Source organism: Leuciscus leuciscus, assembly GCF_965113295.1.
Source record: "Leuciscus leuciscus genome assembly, chromosome: 7".
Classification (NCBI taxonomy): domain Eukaryota; kingdom Metazoa; phylum Chordata; class Actinopteri; order Cypriniformes; family Leuciscidae; genus Leuciscus; species Leuciscus leuciscus.
The window spans coordinates 15,171,854-15,192,111 of NC_138731.1; the positions used below are offsets into that span (position 1 = coordinate 15,171,854).

At 38.6% G+C, this 20,258-nt stretch overlaps 1 protein-coding gene across 3 annotated transcripts in view; it reads left to right on the plus strand.

The window, feature by feature from the left end:
* The window catches only part of LOC309502768 (coiled-coil domain-containing protein 148-like), a 142,792-nt gene that overhangs the window by 96,329 nt on the left and 26,205 nt on the right, over positions 1 to 20,258 (plus strand). For all 3 annotated transcript variants that reach the window (XM_082175295.1, XM_082175294.1, XM_082175296.1), the window contains one exon: positions 2,875 to 3,081. In XM_082175295.1, the coding sequence (XP_082031421.1) occupies positions 2,875 to 3,081 (207 nt within the window). The remainder of the gene's footprint in view (positions 1 to 2,874; positions 3,082 to 20,258) is intronic.

The following is a 20,258-nucleotide window of genomic DNA, read 5'->3' on the forward strand; positions in this document are numbered from 1 at the left end:
CATGGTATAAATAGGGTGAGACAAACAATGTAACGACACACAGGTGAATGCAATAATTAGTGATGAGTCCAGGCAAAGGATTATGGGAACTGAAGTTCATGGCTGAGTGGCAAAGATCAGAGAAGGAGTGCCCTCTGGTGGTCAACCTGGGCACACCAGCTGGTAACTGTGACAGTGTAATCATAACTAAAACAATTAAAATGTTCTGTTCTCCTTTCAGCAGAGGGAGCAAAAGAAATTACAAAGTTATAATCACATAATTCAATATATCATATGTTTTAACCTTATATTGTTTTTCCTTCGCATCATTAATGTTTTAAATATAGAAATATGCAAGCAAAAATAATGCTTGTCTCCAAAAAACGTCTTGCATACAGACAGCTGGCATATTCACACTCAACCCCACAAGATCATGCTGGTGAACCAGCTTCACCAGCTCCGTTTTGCTTTATAACAGCACAAATATGTTGGTCCAACAGTTAGATCAGCACTGTTACAAATTAGCCCAAAAGGGAAATATTAATAATAACTCATAATTATCAATTATGATTAGTTATTAATATTTGGGACAGTTAATTGGATTAACTTGAGGTAGCTAAATTAATATTACAATCAATTAATCAGTTCCAACAAACTCTTTTGATTATTCATTTATTCTAAGAAAAGAATATCTTTCATGGGCATGGAAAAATAATTATTTCTTAGCATGTACAGCGCTTAGAGCATGTAACAAGATCAAGATCGTAAAAGGGACTTTGTTACAAGCAGAGAATCAGAACCAAATACATGTTGTGTACAAGTTTTATTAACTAAATCACAAACATAACTAAACTAAACAAACATACAAACATTCATACATACATACATACATACATGCATAGGTAAAATGGTGAGTGATATGGAACTGGAAGCAGGAAATGGAACTATGGAAAAGATCTATTTAACTATAAAAAGAGCCATCAGCTTATCATTTTCAGACCATCTCATTAAATTGATACTTGCATGGTCTGTGCAGGGGACAATTCTTGAAGTGGTTGAAAATTGAGTATGTTGATGGGTCCGTGAGTGTCAAATGTCACTGTACAAGTTGCAATCGTTTTCTTCTCTGCTGGGTGGAGAAGATATGATGAACTTGCACTCCCCCACTATCAGCGTGAAGAAGCAGCAGTTGAGGCCAGAAGAGAAGAGCTAAGAGAGGGAAGGGCTAGCGAAGAGGCCTTTTAAAGCTTGATAAAGGTCACACCTTGCAGGGCTGGCTCAACCAACAAGAAAGGGGAAATTTCTGAGCTGAGTTTCCTCTGTGGGGAGGATTTATGAGTCTTTGTTCTAAGCGTGCTCATTCGCAATGGCACGCTGGATTGGTGTCTGATGACGAAACTAAGAAAGATTCTTGTAATACTAATATGTTGCACAGCTATCGGCATATCATGTACACAATCATTTCGATCTTCAGAGTACCAATTTATAGAGACCAAACATGCTATGCGTGAGGTTACGTTGACTGTTGGTTCTATAATAAAATACATAGTATCAAAGGGATAATAGTATCAACAGATAATAGTATTTAAAAGACACAACACAAGACAGTAAATCATTCACAAAATGTTCTGGAATGCATGTTAACTTCATGTTAATCAGTTCATCGATAAATGAATGCAGGAGAGTCTGTTCTAATATCTGTAGGTTTTGCAGCAGGGCCCTGTTCACATTGCTAAGAGTCGTAAAACGTCTCGGTTACATATGTAACCCTCGTTCCCTGAGAGAGGGAACGGAGACGTCTCGTCGTGACCGCCGATTTTGGGATCTCGCTCAGAGGACCGATCTACTTCGAGTGTAATTAAACGAGCCAATTTCATATTGGCATGCAATCATTGCATTCAGCTGCTCTGCCTCGTCAGCGCGGGTATAAATGAGCAGCTGGTGCATGATGCAATCAGTTTTTCGCTGAGGAGTTGAGCCGAGTTGGCGACCCAGGCCCCAGCGACGGTACAGCGCCCGTGGCGACGATTTTGGGATCCCTACCAAAGCGCCACGGGCGCTGCCCGCTTCCAGCGCCCTGGGCAAGCCTCTTAAACCCTCTTAACCTTCTTGGCGATGAGACAGGGCTTACCCAGAGAGTGTCCATCACTACTGTTCCGAATAACCCCTTTATAGTGACAAATATTGGATAACGCTGGGAAAGTGTTCTTTTACAAAGGAGGGAACACTGCGGAATCCACATCCTACTAGAGGTCTAGTGGAAGATACCGTATGGACTAACCTTTTGAGGGCTGTGCAATACGGAGTCCCTGAGTGGCTCTCACCATCGAAGGATAACAACACTGGCAGGGACGGCAGGGCGGACTCTGCCAGGGGAGACACGGGCTTCATTAAAAGCTTGCCGTGGAACACACATATGGAACCTGCTGAAGGTCACACATATGGGCATCCAGGTCTAGAGCTGGTTCTCGAGGATACATCAGTCGTAGGCCTGGCACCGGACGCTCCGCAACGTCCGGACGCCATAGGGATGATCGGAGGACTCACAGGGTCTACTAAGAGGACTCTCTGGAGAATTCTAGCGCACTTGTGGGTGCAGCAAGCTGACACGAACCCGGGGCCCCCTCGTGTCTCTGACCATTTGAGGCGAGAACGCGGGAAGCGACCGGGTCCACACAAAGGCTATAAAACCTAGTGAACGTGTTGGGTGTAAGCTGGATTTTTCAGCAGTGAAGCTTTTTGCATCAAAGTCATAAAAAGACTTATAGCTGCAATCGCTGCCAAATGTTTGTCAACTAAGCTGGGGTCTGAATACTTGTTCTGAATATGTCACTATGTTTCTTGGATATGCTTGTGCAACAGTTATTGAATTTGTGGGTGTTTGTCATATTGCAGAGTGCACATGAGCGTTGGAGTGACTGGTATCATTTCAGCACGACACAGAAGAGTCTGGTACTGCAGGGCTGGCAGCGGGATCGGTCAGAACTGCTCCTGAGGGCGTTGAGCATGTTAGAGGACTGCAGGATTTCTCGCATACAGCAGCAAGAACTTCAGAACCAGCGTTCACACCAGCAGAACATCTGCCTCAAGCTCAGACAAAAGGTTTTTACATTTACCTACATCTTAAAGGTTGTATCAGCAATTTCAGGCTCAAAAAAGGCCCAAACATAAATGATCACATTCATCTAATCTTTCCTAACGATGCGCTAGCGCCCGCCCCATAAGCAGGCCGTCAAAAAAACGCGTCTCTGTAGGCAGCCTAGGCTCTGAGATCTGCACACAAAAACAATTGGTTTCACCAACCACTCAAAACCAAAATAAATAGTGTTCCAACCAATCACCGACAGGGGGTGGGTGTTGTGAGGTTTTGCGCGATTGGTTGGAACACTATTTATTTTGGTTTTGAGTGGTTGGTGTTTATAAAAGTGTAAAATATCAATTTGAGGACAGAAGGCATGAAGTAGAGTATGTAAAACCGTTTTTTCAGCAAAATGTTGGTCATATTGATATTTTATAGGCCTTAGAAATGTGCGTATTAAATATGATACAGTAGGCTGTAATATATTTATAAATAGGCATTATACTTATTGTTCAACAGAATTTTACAAAGAATGTTTAATTTAAGCTATGAGAGAATACAGTTACATCCATCAAACTGGCGACGTATCCAGGGGGATACAAACATTAAAATAAAACAAAAATAAAAGTCATTGTTTAAAAATAAATATGAAATTGTATTATTTGTGTCCTAAGATGGAAAATAGCAATAAATACATTTTCTGATTTATCTTTATAGTCTTGCCATTTAAAGGGTTATAAAGAAAATGCACAAAGACAAAATCCAAATCATAAAGTAAAAAGGAACATGTTTTGGCTGTCTTGTTCAAGGCCACATGAGTAAAGCCTGCACAAAACGCCAAACCTGTAAAATCTGCTATCAAATACACCCCACAGCACTGCACATAGGAAAGGTAGATAAAGGAACAGAGAACCACCTCTTGATGCCAATCAGACAATCTCTTCCAACACTTGTGGTCATATTGGGGCCGGTGAAAAGGAAGATTGACAAATGGCGCCAGTGTACATGGCATGCCGTTTCTCGCTCTGCGAGTCTGTCTTTGTTCTATTCGTGATTATGTCTCTGTGTGATAAACTCCTCTGTCTTGTTAACTTATGACCGGCAAATGCTTTTGGATAATAAATCATCAATGGACGGAGCAAGCTTTTGCACGCAGAAAGGATATGGCACCAATTACCTGCCATCTGGGTGCTCGCTCCCATTCCACCTGTGCCGAACACTGTGCATTGAACTCTCTGAACTCACTGAACTCTTAAGCCTGGAACACACCAAGCCGACGCCGACAAACTAGCGCTGATGAAAGCCGACTGTGTTGTCACCTCGCGTCGGGATAAAAAGCTGCACTTGAACACACCGAGAGAACTACTGCCGACTGTTAGCTAGAATGCGCGTTTTGCGCCTTCGTGTAAATCAACTGTCTATTTCTGCAGATATATTTGTCTATATTCGTCATTCAAAAAGGGAAACTGACGCTGCAGGCTGCAGATACACAAACCATAAACAAAGCAATGCGTGCTTACCTTTTTGAATATCAATCCTGCTAAACACTTTCTTTGTTCCACTCCGCTCGTGTTAATATTGAAATATTCGCCAAGGAACACTCAGGTAAGATGACGTAACATTAGAACAGCCTTTTATCTGAACCGTTCTGACTAAGCTGAACAGCCAATCAGAGTTCCCTCTTTCACCGAATTTCAGCCGACTGTGCGGAACACACTGAGAAAACTTAGTCAGCCGACGCACAAAAACTGCCCGACGGCCGACCGTCGGCTTGGTGTGTTCCAGGCTTTACAGACGTCGCAGGAGACGCACACGGACGGCGAGGTGGCTTTGCGGTAAAGGTGAAGGCAAGTTTGACCTCCTCCAAGTTGAACTATTCTTATTTCCTCGTACCGTCACTCTGACGGGAAGAAAAGTGGTTCTTCACCGGGCGCCCTTTTGAATTTTCTGAATTTTCTTGAATTTTCAAAAGTGGATTTTGCCGGCGGGTTCATGCGATGGAGCCATATCATCATGCTATCGGATCCCTCGGCTTTGCAAACGGAAGGCGAACCTGCAATAACTTTTTTAATGAACGCAACTTAGACTTCTTGTTTTTGACGTGGCTAATTCCTGATTATTTAAGCCCATTCACAGATCTGTTACCTCGGGATTGTGGTTTCTTGAATACTCCACGCACCACAAGCCGTGGTGGAGGCCTGACATCTATTTTTAAGAACAGTTTTTCGTGTCAACCATTATCTGTTGGCACTTTTTTAAGCTTTGAACTGCACTTGTTTTTATTAAATGTGACTAATCAGGTTGCGTGTGCCGTAATATATCGACCGCCTATACACAATAAGGACTTTATTTGTGAGTTTACTTTTTTTTTTCTTTCTTTTTAAGTAAAATTGTATCGAAATATGATAAATTGCTACTAGTGGGTGATTTTAACATACATGTGTGCTGTCCTGCAAAGCCATTGGTAAGAGATTTTTTGAATGTAATTGATTATTTTAATCTTATACAGCATGTGCATAAACCCACTCATGTTCATGGTCATATTTTAGACTTAGTTTTTGGTTTATCTATTGCTGATGTTGAAATATCAGATCAAGCTTTTTCTGACCATAAGTCAATTATTTTTAAGGTGTTGACACCACATAAAATTGAAAAACCTAGAGATCAAAGTCAACTAAAACGGGTTTTAAACGCTGGAGCTATAGAGCAATTCAAAACCTTATTTTACGAAATTAAACCTTTTTATTTAATGGACAGTTTTTCCCTTACTATGGATTTAGACTCCTCACTCGAGGTGCTATATTCCATTTGTCTACCCTTTTTGGACTCAGTAGCCCCACTTCATGTCAAAAAGTGCAAATCCAGACCTGAGTCCTGGCTGAATGATGTGACTCGTGGGTTGAGGATAACCTGTAGAAACGAAAATGGAAAAAAGACAAGTTACAGGTATCTTTTCAAATGTTACGGGAGTCTCAAGACAACAATCAGAATGCCGTAAAGATGGCTAAGAGAAATTGTTTTGCAGAAGCAATTACAAAATATAGCTGCAAGCAGCAATTATCGGGGCCAAGCAGAATAAGACGACAAGACATGGCTGAAAGAGTCAGACCAACTGCAACAATTAAATACATTTAAAGAGGATTTTAGGCGAAATGGCTGAGAAATCATAAACAGTAATTAAAAATATGATTTCATTGTTTATCACTTTCGACCAATAGTTGGCGCAGTTTCAAAACTGATGTGATGTGGTCAGAGTGAAGTGACAAACACATACAAAGTTTGGTGTCAATATGTCAAGGCATTGCAGAGATAAAGCCTGAATAGTCCTTTTGGCATCATTGCTTCAAATTTGCTGCTGCGGTATACAAAAACAGTTTCATCTAGCGACACGAAATCCATAACTTTTACTTGGCACAGTCTGGAGATGATACAATTCGATTTTGGTGAAAATCGGACAAACGGTCTAAGAGGAGTTTGAAAAAGTAGGTTATGAATGAAAATCAAGATGGTGGACAGGAAGTTCGGCCAAATAAGGTAAACTTGGTATCTATGTTCTCAGCGTGACCCAAGGAATCTATTAAGACCAGTTGCATTACAATAGGTTGATTTATTCAAAAGTTATTAGCAGTTTTGAATATTTTGTTATAGCTTTTGACCAAAAGGTGGCGCTGTCTCAAAATATTTTGGGTACATTCAGGGGATGGTGGTGATGGCACATTCTGAGTTTCGTAATATTAAACCAATGCATTTGTTTAGTATAGCATTTTATTTCACAAAACTGTATTGAAGTCAATGGGAATTTCATGTTTTGTTCTATCATAGCGCCACCAAGAGGCTCAGTCCCACCATTTTTTTTATGTGTCCTCAGAGTGAGACCATACATATGTGTGTCAATTTTGGTGAAGATATCTCAATTCTCTTCAGAGTTATAGACATTTATATGAAAAAACACGTAAAAAATGACAGACACATGACTTTGATTGGATTTTACTACCCCTTACTATCAGTATTTTCTCATTTGGGCATTGGCGTATAGCTATCGACCTATGTTTCCAAACTTCTGACGGTGGTTTCGTCTCGATCGGACTAGTGGTTTCGAAGATATCGGCAAATGTTTTTTAAGCGCTAAATCACAACGCTGCACAAACCTTGAGGCGAAACCTAGCATGTTTGGTATCGTTGGACTCTGCAAGGATTCAGGAGTCTAATGAGATGAGTCTTGTGAAAATAAGTCGACCACACCCAAAGTTATACGCATTTTTAAAAAAAAATTCACCACTAGGTGGCGCTGTTTCGAAACTTCTCAGGCTCCTTCAGGACATCGTGCTGATGACCCATACCAAGTTTCGTAACAATCCGTTCATGCATTCTTAAAATACAGCATTTTAGCACAAAATTCTAAATGTCCGACAGCCAAAATGTCCGATATGGTAAAATTGGATATCAGTCGACTCAGCATGTTGCCTTGAATCTAACAAGACCAATTTTATGATTTTTGGACAATTTGTTCAGAAGTTATAAGCAAAAATAGCTATTTTTCATATCTCCGGACCAGTAGGTGGCGCTGAGCCGAAACACAGCATGAAGCCTCAGGTCATGCTTGTGATAATATGTACCAAGTTTGGTCTGAAAGCGTTAAAGCGTTGCGGAGATACAGCCTGTTTTCGCAAGCGCTACGTAAAATTAATTTGCGCGGTATTCGAGAACGGTTTGATCAATTTTGATGAATTCCATATCTTTTTGACGGCATGGTCTGTAGATGATCTGGTTCAATTTTCGTGAAAATCAGAGCATCGGCCTAGGAGGAGTTCGAAAAAGTACATTTTTCAGATAATTCAAAATGGCGGACAAATTTCCATGACGGAAAATGACGTCGAATCGGCTTGAGCCAAGGAATGAGAAGAAAAAAGAATTTTGTTTCTAGCCCTTGTGGTTCAAAAGTTATTAGCATAAACATGAGTGACACTTTGGACAGTTGGTGGTGCTAGAGGGATTGAGTTGGAGACTCCAAATTTGCTATGGTGATTTTTCAGACTGTCCTTTATCAGTGTGCCAAATTTCATAACTTTCCCACAAGCGGTTCAATGGGCTGCCATAGACTCCCAGTCAAAAGAAGAATAAGAACGGCAACAGATACAATAGGTGCCTCCACACCTTCGGTGCTTGGCCCCTAAAAGAAGGTAGTAAGCCGCAAGTTTCATTGAATAAAGTAAATATTCATACAACAACTGATGTGATTTCTCACCCTCCAATTATCACTTGTGAGGCTTTTTTGGATTATTTTGTCCAAAAGATCTCTGAAATTGAAATCCATGATCAAACCTAGTTTGTTTGATCCTTCAGTTGTCCGGCCACCATTTGTTAGTTTTGACCTATTTTGAAATGATCTCCTTGCAGTCACTAGCCGAGGTAATCAAGCAGTCAAAACCAACTGACTGTTTATTAGATATTATTCCAGCGAGATAAGTAAAGGAAGCATTTGATGTTCTTGGCGCTATATCCTATCTATTATAAATAATAGTCTTTTAACAGGAGTAGTCCCTAATCAGTTTAAACATGCTCTTGTCCAGCCTCTTTTGAAAAAAAAACAAACACATTTGGACCCTGCTGTTGAATCAAATTATCGGCCAATTTCAAAGTTATCTTTTTTATCCAAGGTTTTGGAGAAGGTGGTTTTGAATCAAATAAACATCTTTTTGCTTCAAAACGATATTTTTTTTTATTTTTTCAGTCAGGTTTTAGGGCTTACCATAGTACTGAGTCGGCTTTGATCAGGATTTTAAATGATTTATTCTTCAGCGGTTCTTGTTTTACTGGACCATGAGATTTTACTCTCACGCCTCGAAAAGGTCGTGGGAATTCACGTTATAGCGCTTGCATGGTTCAAGTCTTTTCTTTTAAACAGAACTTTTTCTATAAATATTGGTCAAGATTATTCACAACCTGCCTCTTTGCTTAGTGGGTTTCCACAGGGGTCCATTCTCAGCCCAATTTTGTTTTCTTTGTATTTGTTTCCCCTTGGGTCAATTTTTAGCAAGCATGGAATCCCCTTTCACTTTTATGCAGATGATGTGCCAAGTCTATCTTCCTCTGAAAAAGGAACAGTAAGAAGCGAGTCGTTGTGGGACTGTATACATGACATCAAATCATGGTTATCTTTACATGCTATTAGATGCTATTTTATCTATAAAACTAAATTAAGATAAAACTGAAGTTGTGTGATTTGAAGTTCCAAATAATTTTGTTGATCTGGGTGGTTTAGCCCCCTTCTGTAAGCCATTAGTGCAAAATTTAGGAGTTCTTCTTGACAGTGATCTCAAGTTTGAGAAACAGATTTATTCTGTGGTTAGATCTTGTTTTTATCACTTGAGATTAATAGCGAAGGTGAAACCATTTTTGTCCACGCGTGATCTCGAAAAACTCATTCATGCTTTTGTATTTACAAGGCTAGATTACTGCAACTTACTATTTGTCTGCATAAATAAATAATTGCTTTACCGCTTACAACTGGTCCAAAATCCTACTGCGAGGCTTTTGACAGGTACCCGTAAGAGAGACCATATTACTCCAGTTTTGAGTTTTTTACAATGGCTACCGATCGATTACAGAATAAAGTTTATTAATTCAAAAAATTATTTTGTTTTTGTTTATAAATCATTGCATGGTATGGCTCCTTTGTATTTGGTGAATTTGATTGAGAAATATGAACCAAAACGGTCTTTTAAGGTCAGCTGACCAACTGGTTTTAACGACTCCTAGAACTAAACGGAGAAGTGGAGATCGAGCTTTTGTTGCGATAGCTCCGGAATGATCTACCCCTTTCTCTCAGATCGGCACCCACATTAAAGGGATGGTTCGGAGTAAAATCAACCTAGTGTCCTTTGCACCATGACATCGAGCCAAACACCCCCCCAGAAGCCTTTTTTCCCTTAGTTGAACATTTTTAAAGTTAGAGCTTATTTAGAGATATCAGCCGAATGGCTTAGTGCAGGCGCTATTGGCTCCAAATTTGTATCTCGTAAATTACCCCACTAATAATGCCCAGAATGGTAACAAACTTCTACAGTAATACAAATAGGTTCTGTACTCATTAAATGAAAGTTTGTAAGTAAATCAGAAGTTTATTTAAATAATACTTGCCTGACGGCTCATGCTACTGCTAACCCGGACACCGACGTCACTTCACTGAGTTGAGAAAAGCACGTAAAAAAGTCCTGACAGAAAGTGATGCATAAGGATGTAGTGCTATCAACACTAATAGTGAGATACAACACAATCGAATGAGAAGAGCAAATCATTTGTAACTCTAATGAGAGCAGTCTCAGTACTATGGTACGGTCTAAATCCTGACTGAAAATCCTCACAGATATAATTTCTGTCTAAAAAGGAACATACTTGTGAGGATACCGCCTTTTCTAGTATCTTTGACAGAAAAGGTAGATTCGAGATCGGCCTGCAATTGACTAATTCTGTACGATCAAGTTGTCTGGTTATTTTCTTTATTTTTTACTATTTGTTTTTATTTTTGCTCTTGGTTTTAGTAGCGTGTTTTGGGATGTTCAGATTTGATGTTATCCTTTTTGTTGATTGTCACCATTGCGGAGATTCATCTGCTGATTCTTGATGTCTGTGAATCAGCCTGACATATGTCTGACATAATTTAGTGCCCCACTAAATTATGTCGTAGTTCAAAACTTTTTTGTGAATGATGAGTTTAAAAATCCTTCATAACTTATAGATCTTTTGCTGTAGTTTCACAGTGGTGGTAATATAAAATTATGGTGTATTAAAACAACACATTTTTAATAAGAGATTAGACACAGGATGAGATAAGTGAATCAAACATTATGCGTGTCATAATCAAAACATAATCAGCAACACCTGATCTAATTTTTGTTGGCTTTGTTTTTGCCTCAACAAATGTGTCTTAAAAACTTAGTTACAGCAGCCAAAAACAATAAAATATCAGGGGTCAATAGCCCAACTAAAGTAAACACTGATCTCCATAATGGTAACGACAAATGAAACAAAACAACATCTAAACCTGTGTTAATTCTTAATAGGATTTTCTGTAGACGTATCTCTCTCTCTCTCTGGCGTATGTCCTTAGACCTTCAGTTCTGTTGAGGAGAGCCAGTCCAACGTCCTATGATCAAGGTCAATTAAACAACATTCGCCGTTCTGGGGGCCAATATATGGGGCAGCTAGTTAAAATGTGTTCCACAGTTTGTAGTGGGTCTCCACACTCGCATTGAGGACTATCCGCAATGCCCCACTTCATCATTGCTGCCCCGAAGTGGCCCACACCTTTCCTCAGGCGGTTGAGGATTGTCCACTGCTTTCTGGGCAGGTGCTGGCCAGGAACGTCCATGGGGTCGCTGACTTCCACTGGTCCCTCCATTTCGCCTAGACCTAGGCAGCCTTGCAGATGTTGGCTGGTGTAGTGCGGAGCAGTTCTTGGGCGTGTGTGGCAAAAGGTCGCCAGGACTTGAGGCGCATCTGCTGTGGTGTCTCCGTGGCGATTTTGTGAAGGAGGTGGGATTCCCTTGTCTGTGCCTCTCGAGCGAGAGCCAGCATTGCACTTTCTTGCCTGACCTCTGCAGGGGCAATTCCTCAGAGGAGGGGCAGTTGGTTAGTTAGAGTGGCACATAGGCAACCGGATATAGTCCGTAGGGCAGTGTCTGATATATTTTTATATAGGGCAGTGTCTGATTGCTATTTACATGACGGAATTTGCAAGCGGAAAGACAGAACACATCTCCAGAGCGCAAACTGATCTGCACCTGCACGAGGTAGACGCAAGCAAGCGGACCATCTACGGGACAAGCTGGATTCCACCATATCTTTATGTACACTAAATTAATCTTTTACATTGTAATCCTTTTATTTTTTTATATTTGGCTTTTTAATATAGGCGCACATTACTAACGTGCTCTTTAAATAAAAAAAATAAAATAAAAAAATGTGCACCATTGACTTTAGACCAGGTTTTTGTTGGTCAATGGTCCAGTCTATTTCAGTTGGGCTCTACAGTGCGAGTATTTCACTCGCATTTGCGCCTAAAAATAGTTATGTGCGAACTTGAAAAATTATTTACGAGCACAGTGCGTGAGTGATGGCCTGTTCTCAATACACTGAACAACAGCGCGATGAAGCAAAGCATACCATTGATTTCACAGCAAGAGGACGCAAGCAAGAGGACGGGGTCGCAATGTTTCACACGGAAAGCAAGGAAGAGGACGGGGTCGCAACTGCGCGATGTGAACATAACATGATGACGCGCTTAACTTTATTCAAATGAGAGTGACGATTCGCAACCAATGAGCCAATCACTGAAATAGTGTGGGAATGTGCGGGAACTGCTGGATTTTAAGTGAGTGAGTCAAGTGACTCCTCCCAACAGTGCTAAAAATAAACGTCTGAGAACGTGTTATTGACTATATGTCATGTTATAGCCAGATTTGATAACGCTACTGCAACACGCATCACGACAGATGAGCGATCTACATCAAGCCAACGCGCAAACTTCCGCAAATGAAAGTGAAAGTAAGTTGTAGACGCTCAACACACAATCATATTCATTAATAGTAAAGAAACGAAATGATATTAGGCTACCAGTGCTACTGTCGCTTAGCCTAGAAATCTAGACGCACCCTAGTGGCAGCAAAATGTATTTTGCAGCCAGTGTAGTCTAGCAACTTTCCGTTGACTTTCGAGCTAGAAAAACCAAACTCTAGTCAGGCCAATCAAATCGTGTATAGAGTCGGTGGGCGGGCTTAACGTAATGACGACAGAGTTGTGACGGTTCTACTCATCAATCAATTAGAATTCCCTGCTACTTGAAAACAAAGAATGGCTGCTGCTGGCGAACAGCGGTCTTTCGAATCGGCTTTGGCCGCGACTCTGGAGGACTTGGAGTTAAGCTTTTCTTTGAGAAAAGAACAAGGAATGGCACATAAGTAATTCTTAAAAAAGATGTGTTCGTAGTTTTGCTGACCAGATATTGCAAAAGTTTAATCTACTAGCTCCGCTGGTGGGAAAACGCTCTGGTTGGTTGTAGCGCTATCCTATTGCGTGCAGAGGGAATTTGAAAGACAATCGTTAATCCCGTCCCTCGGATTGAACCGTGCCAATGGTGAGTTGCCAGACCTAACATCTTGATGTAGGTCTGGCTTGCCAGGCTAGCTGTCGCTCTCTCCTATCGCTGATTTTGAAATGAGCTTATGATCAATAAAATGCAGCTTATATCTGTTGCTTTTGGTGACGTGAACTCTGCATAGGCCTACATTAAATCTGCATATAGCGCGGGAATAGAAGATCCGATTTATATCAGTTTTGCGAAAACACACTTATGTGACTAGGTGTAAATGTAATCGTTTTGATCAGTAAAAATGCATGAAGTGACCAGGTGTAAACAGGCCCCTACACCATAAAAAAAAAGTCAAGTAAACACTTAGTGAGCTAGATACGCAACACACTCAAAAGACCAAGTGCATAAAAACAAAACAAGGAACTCCCGCACACTATCAATACTTGCAAATGAGTATCAACATTTTATTAGGAACGTTTAGGTCTCACCAAAAGACCAAGTGCATAAACTGAAGAAAATTCTGTCATTTTATTACATCATGTCGTTCCAAACCCGTAAGACTTTCACTCATCTTCGGAACATAAATGAAGAACTTTTTGATGAAGTTTAGAGATTTCTTTCCCTCCATTGACAGCCTACAGAACTACCACTTTGATGCTTCGAAAAAAGTTCATAAAAAGATCATAAAACTAATCCCAATGAATTGAGCAGTTTAATCAACTTTTTTCACTGTACACATGTACTCCTTGGGAAAAAATTTTGCGTAGAACCCTGTATTTAAACAACTTGGCACAGGACGTAAAAATGATAACTGCGTCAGGCTGAAACTAGCAAAACACACTTGCGTCGCGCTTGGCGCTGCATTGCGCTGGGTGTATGATAGGGCCCCAGGTGTTCATCACTAATGCTCAATCATCAGTTAAGGAGTTTTACATCATCAATCAATGACAAGTTCAGTGATGTGAGCTGCATTACACGCGGGATTGAAATGGTGGCTACAAAGAAATCTCTAACGTTTATTTTGTTCATGGTCATTGATAATTGTCTTGAAAAACGAAGACAATTTGACGGTCGTCGTAGGAGAAGTCACACTGCAGGACTGTGAGCCATATCTTCTGACACTGCCAGAATTTCGTCAGAGGTAAAATTTGCTGTCGGTGAACACGTCAAACTAACGATAAAAAAAAAACATTCTGGGTGATATTTGTCATTTTCGAGAAAGTAGCCTACTGGAATATACTGTGAATTAACAGCACTCAAAGTCGACACCTTCCAGGCTGTGTTCTAAATCACACCCTATACCCTCATTCACTATTCACTATATATCCCTGTTCACCAATATAGTCCACTTGGACTATATTCACGGAGTGAATAAAAACAAGTGAGTTAATTAAGACATGGATGAACATCTGCTGTTAACAAGCGAAATCACTTAAGGAATGAGAAACAAGAAGAACAGAAAAAAAGATTAAATCAACTGAAGATAAAAGACATAACATCTCTGAAGATCTTAACAGAGGAGGATTAAACAACTCCACAAACAGCATTACCAGCTTCACCTTTTACTAACAGAGTGACTTTATTTCTGTCAGATGTTTACAGAAGTTCTTATTGAAAGGTGACAGAGGTTTAGATGTCTTTATTATTATTTTTATTTTTTTATTTTTTTATGTTACCATGATGGTGATCAGTGTTTGCTTTAGTTGGGCTCTTTACCCTTGCCTTATGAACATTAGTTTTTCTTTGGCTGTTTGTAGCTGTGTTTAAAATACATTTGCTATGGCAATAAAGCTGAAAGAAAAAAGGATCAGATGACAGTACCTAAATTACTATTTCTTAATGGTTACAATCATCATCTAGTGCTCAGATTCACTGATCTCATTTATTGTCTAATGTGTTTATATGGGTGATGTCTTGCATTTTTGATTATGGTATCACTGTGTTTTTACAGATGGAGATCTATCGGAGTATTGATCACAAGCAGAATATATGAAAGATTTTTAAAAGTTTATGATCAGAAAATGTTGAACTTCTGGATCAGCCAGACACACACAGACATCAAGAATCGGTGTATGAATCTCAACAATGGTGACAATCAAAAAGTTTCATGCTGCAATGCATGTCGCTTACCAGCATAGTAAAAAAAAAAATTCTTATATGACTCCCAGCATGCATTGCAGCATGAATAAATGATGCTGCTGAATTGTCTGGTTATTTTCTTTCATTTTTACTTTTTGCTTTTATTTTTGCTGTTGGTTTTGTGATGACTTTTAGTAGTGTGTTTTGTGATGTGCAGATTTGATGTTATCAAGATTCTTTAGTGATTGATGAGTTTAAAAATACTTCATAACTGATTGCGCAATACTGTTTTTCTTTTGCTGTAGTTTCAAAGTGTAGTTATATTAAATTAAGCTGTATTAAAAAAACACATTTTGGTAAGTGACCACAACTAAACCAAACACTGATCTCCATAATGGTAACGTCAAATAAAACAAAACAACTTCTAAACCTCTGTTAATTCTCAATATAAATTTCTGTAGAAGTATGAAAAAATAAATAAAGTCAATCTGGTTAGTAATAAGTGAAGCTGGTAATGCTATTTTTTTGAGTTGTTTAATCCTCCTCTGCTGAGATCTTGAGAGATTTAACCCTCTGGGGTCTGAGTGGTTTTTGGGGTCCTTGAGATGTTCTGACATGCCCTGACATTTGTGCTTTTTTCAGTTGCTTATAAACATATTAATGGCAAAGGTATAATTACACTCTATTCAGCACAAACAGGGCTACCATAATATGTGAGCAACATGCATGTACATGTTTGTATTTTTGAGAGAATAATGTTTATGCATGGTTATTGAAAAAACTAAAAACTAAAGTTTCTGAAATAAGGCCACAAAACACATACTAAATATGTGACAATAAGACTTTTGACTAATTTATGTCATTGTCTAGAGTATTTTCTTCAAAATGATGTGAAAATCATCCTGCCCTTATCATTCACATAACACAATACATTGATTTAAATCTTGTAAAACACTTTTTGTTTGTAAAGACAATATGCGCAAGAGGCGTCAACCATTCAACAGCATCATGCATATGTAGTGGTTCACACCTCAGGAGACAATGGGGCCCGCATACTTAATGAGCCATTCATTCAGGTGTGTCACCTATAGCCACAAGAAAGAATGCAAGAGCAATATATATATATATATATATATATATATATATATATATATATATTCTACCAAATTGGTTCACAGTTGGAAGCATTTCAATTTATTTTATGTATTTTTTTTGCACAAATTTTGCTTGCAAATTGTATAATATCCAAGGAAAACATGTCTAGTAATTGTGCAGTTAATTCTCATACTGTATTTTCAGTTTTGGAATATGTATCCTCTCCCCAAATTTGTCAATAATAAAACAAAATAAAAATTATTTAAAGAAAAGGCTTATATTTACCTTTTAAAATTTGTTTACATCTACCTTGTAAATATATTTTTTTATTAAAAAGGTTACAATTACAACAACAATTGAAGTGTAATCTTTCTTTGTAAAAACTAAAGTATACATTTTATCATATATATTTCAAAGTTAAGGATTCATTACTTCGAATATAGCCTACATTGACAAAACATACTATATTTAACATATTAGCAAAAATTGGCAAACAAAAGCTTATTTGAGGTGGCAGATATTTTACAGTAAAAATGTGTAATCTATCCAAAACTAATCAACGAAATGTTGTCTTTCATTTGTCTGTAACATAGGTCATTCGTTTTTATTATAAGGAATATAAATGTTAATTTGCTATTTAATACGTTGCTTATACAAATACATTTTATTTCAACACATTTCAGTTGTGGTAAACAGCGCATCGCTGCCGTTCATTCCTTCACACAGAAACGCTATTTACTTGAGAATGAAAAAAAACTTACTACAGTATTCTATCAGTTGCTCCTCGAAATACCAGCACTTCTGAGGTACGTTTTCCATTATTATTATTCCTCACAGCGCTGCGAGACAGTGTAGACAAGTACACTGATCATCTGAATAAACTTGATGTGTTTTCTCGAGCTGATATGGGGGCGTTCACAGTTTGTATGGGATCGTCTCAGTCATTTGCGTTTGAATAGCGCGCGCTCTCCGTGGGCGGGGCCGATTATAACGTAATGAGCTGAGATGAGCTCGACTGGAATCGCTCTCTTTTAATACAGATTTCACAAGATGAGAATATTAGTTTTTTATATAAATTACTTCATTTAAAAGAAGAGAATTCAAGCTTCATGCCTGTGTGTCTGTATGCCTGTTTGACTGAGTATTCGCTCAGTTATGGTTCATTTTCGGACGCGTTTCAGAATGGACTTCACTGGCAGAGAGAAGGCAGAACTCGCTTCGTGTTTATTTTTCTTTATTTGGCAAAAAGCTCAACACTTTGTTTTTATTGTGAGTATACACAAAAAGAATACACATTTAACAGAATCGATTGATGTATGAAACTCCTATGGAAAATCAAAGTCAACTGAGTATTTATGAGTTTCTTTTACACTGATTAAAAAAAAGCGAGCTGGTATCGCCGGCGATACCTCCGACCTCAGGGGGTTAATGTCTTCTGTGGCTGGAAGTCAGTTGTAGTTCTTGTTGTTCCTCCGTCCTTCAGTGATTCTGATTGTTAACATCAGGTGTTCATCATGCTCAATCATCTGTTAATTAATCACTGAATTATATCATTAACTTCAACACTGCTTCAGTGTTACTCCAACACTCTGTAGTGTGGACACTCAAGTGTTAATTTAAAACTGAAGATTTTGCAGTGGGGTTAAAAGGGTTAAATGTGTCAAAAAAAAAAAAAAGTGACGAGTGAAGCAACCACAGCTGCCAGTAGATTACCGTAAAATCAAGGAAAAACTGTAATGTACTGTCAAACGTAACAGTCAGATTTGCTAAACGAAAGAAGTTAATTTCACTGAAATATTAGTGAAAGTTCATAGAAAAAAGTCAATAACTAAAAAGGAGAGTCAAGTCAGTCAAGTCAAGTCATCTTCATTTATATAGCGCTTTTAACAATGTAGATTGTTCCAAAGCGGCTTTACAGAGATACAAGGATAGTTTAAAGTAACAGAGATTGTTTTGGCTTTATAGCAGTTCTTGAATAAAGTTATTTTCCAGCTAAAGTTAATTTGATTGATTCACTTCCGTCGCAACGATCATTAGTTATTAACTTAGGGGCCGCTAACACGACACCGTTTTAACAGGAAACTCTACACAGACTTTAAACGCGAAACCTGTGAGAACGAAATCTGTAAATATAAGAGTAAATATTAAACTAAAGTGTTTTATGTGTTTTTGCACACGAGATCTGTCACCATTGTGCTGGAGAGTAGAGCCTGTTCTTCAGTCAATGATGAGCCTAGAAACATTGATGGTTATGCTGTTGCTTTTTAAAAGGCAGTAACTTTGTATTTGTTGATGCAGTGACAGTCTCCTTGCTACGTACTTTAGCACATACATGTGTGTTTTTGCTAGCTAAATATGAACGGCAAAGACTTTAGTTAAAGTCATGTTTTTGATTAATACACTATTACACATTAGATGTTTGCAGTTTTATATTAAGAAATATTCCTATTCAGTGGACTCAAATAAAGTAAGTTCCCAGTACTGTCTGTAAACATACTAGTTTTTATTCTGATGTCTATGCGTAATTCCAGCAAGATCCGGAGTGGTGATTGGCTGTGAGGCTCCAGTAGGGGCTGGACGAACGAGCTGACGTCAATCGTTTCACTGCATTTATTCATGCAAATTAACTCTTTTAACCCAATCACTGCGCTGTATTATGCATGAGATCGTATTACAGCTGAGTTTTCAAACAACATGCGATATGTCCTGTTTTTAGAGCATTAATTAGGTAAATAATTGCCAATGTCACTTTGTAAAGAAAAACTATGAGGGGTCGTACAAGCCATAATTCATTCTGGCACTCTCACACACTTACATTCTCCTTTTACATACATATATTTCTACTCTCACTCACTTATATATTCTCCTTTCACATACATCTTTTTCTACTCTCACACACTTAAAGGGTTAGTTCACCCAAAAATGAAAATTCTGTCAGTAATTACTCACCCTCATGTTGTTCCAACCCCGTAAGACCTGCGTTCATCTTCGGAACACAAATTAAGATATTTTTGATTAAATCTGAGAGCTGGATCACTGCTCCATAGGCTTCGAAGGCATTATAACTTGCTGGCCCAGAAAAGGTATTAAAGACATCATTAATATAGTCCAAGTGACTACAGTGGCTCAATCTTAAGTTTATAAAGCGACGAGAATACTTTTTGTGCGCAAAAACAAACAAAAATAACGACTTTATTCCACTATTCATTTCCTTCTCTCTGGGCCTCAGGTTTTTTCACGTAGTATAACTGCGCAGCGCATCTGTGTTGTACGTCACACGCATCACACACATGACCATCGTCGGCCAATAGTGAGCCTACGTGTGACGTACAACACAGATGCGCTGCGCAGTTATACTACGTGAAAAAACTCTGTCATTGTCCTGACACTCTTTTTATGTTTTTATTGTAGAAACTTACAACTTTGAGTAAAACATCCAATTTAAGGCAATAATTTCCCATGTTTTCTAAGTAAAACACTCAACTAATTACATTTTACAGTGTAAATATATTGTAAGTAAATGTTTCAATATATGAAGAGAGGTAGTTCCTTATGTATTATTCAATATATTGTAATAAACATTATATTACTGCAATATATTATTTCATATATTTTTCAGTATATTTACATCATTTGCGACAGCCCTGAACAAACCTAAATCTTTTCACGTACCCCGTAGAACCCGCACAAGTACCCCCTGTTGGGAATCACTGATCTTTTGTAACATTTGTAAAATACATCACACAACCACTGGTTTATGACATTTTCCTTTATTTTTGATACAGTTCTTAGTTTTTCTGAATTGCTCAAACACAGTTCTTGAAACCCTCACTCACTTTCTAAAAACCTTAAACACAAAATAAAAATTTCAAACCACATTCAGAGAACCTCTGACTCTTCCGGCAAAATCAAACAATTGCCTCAAAACCATTTTAA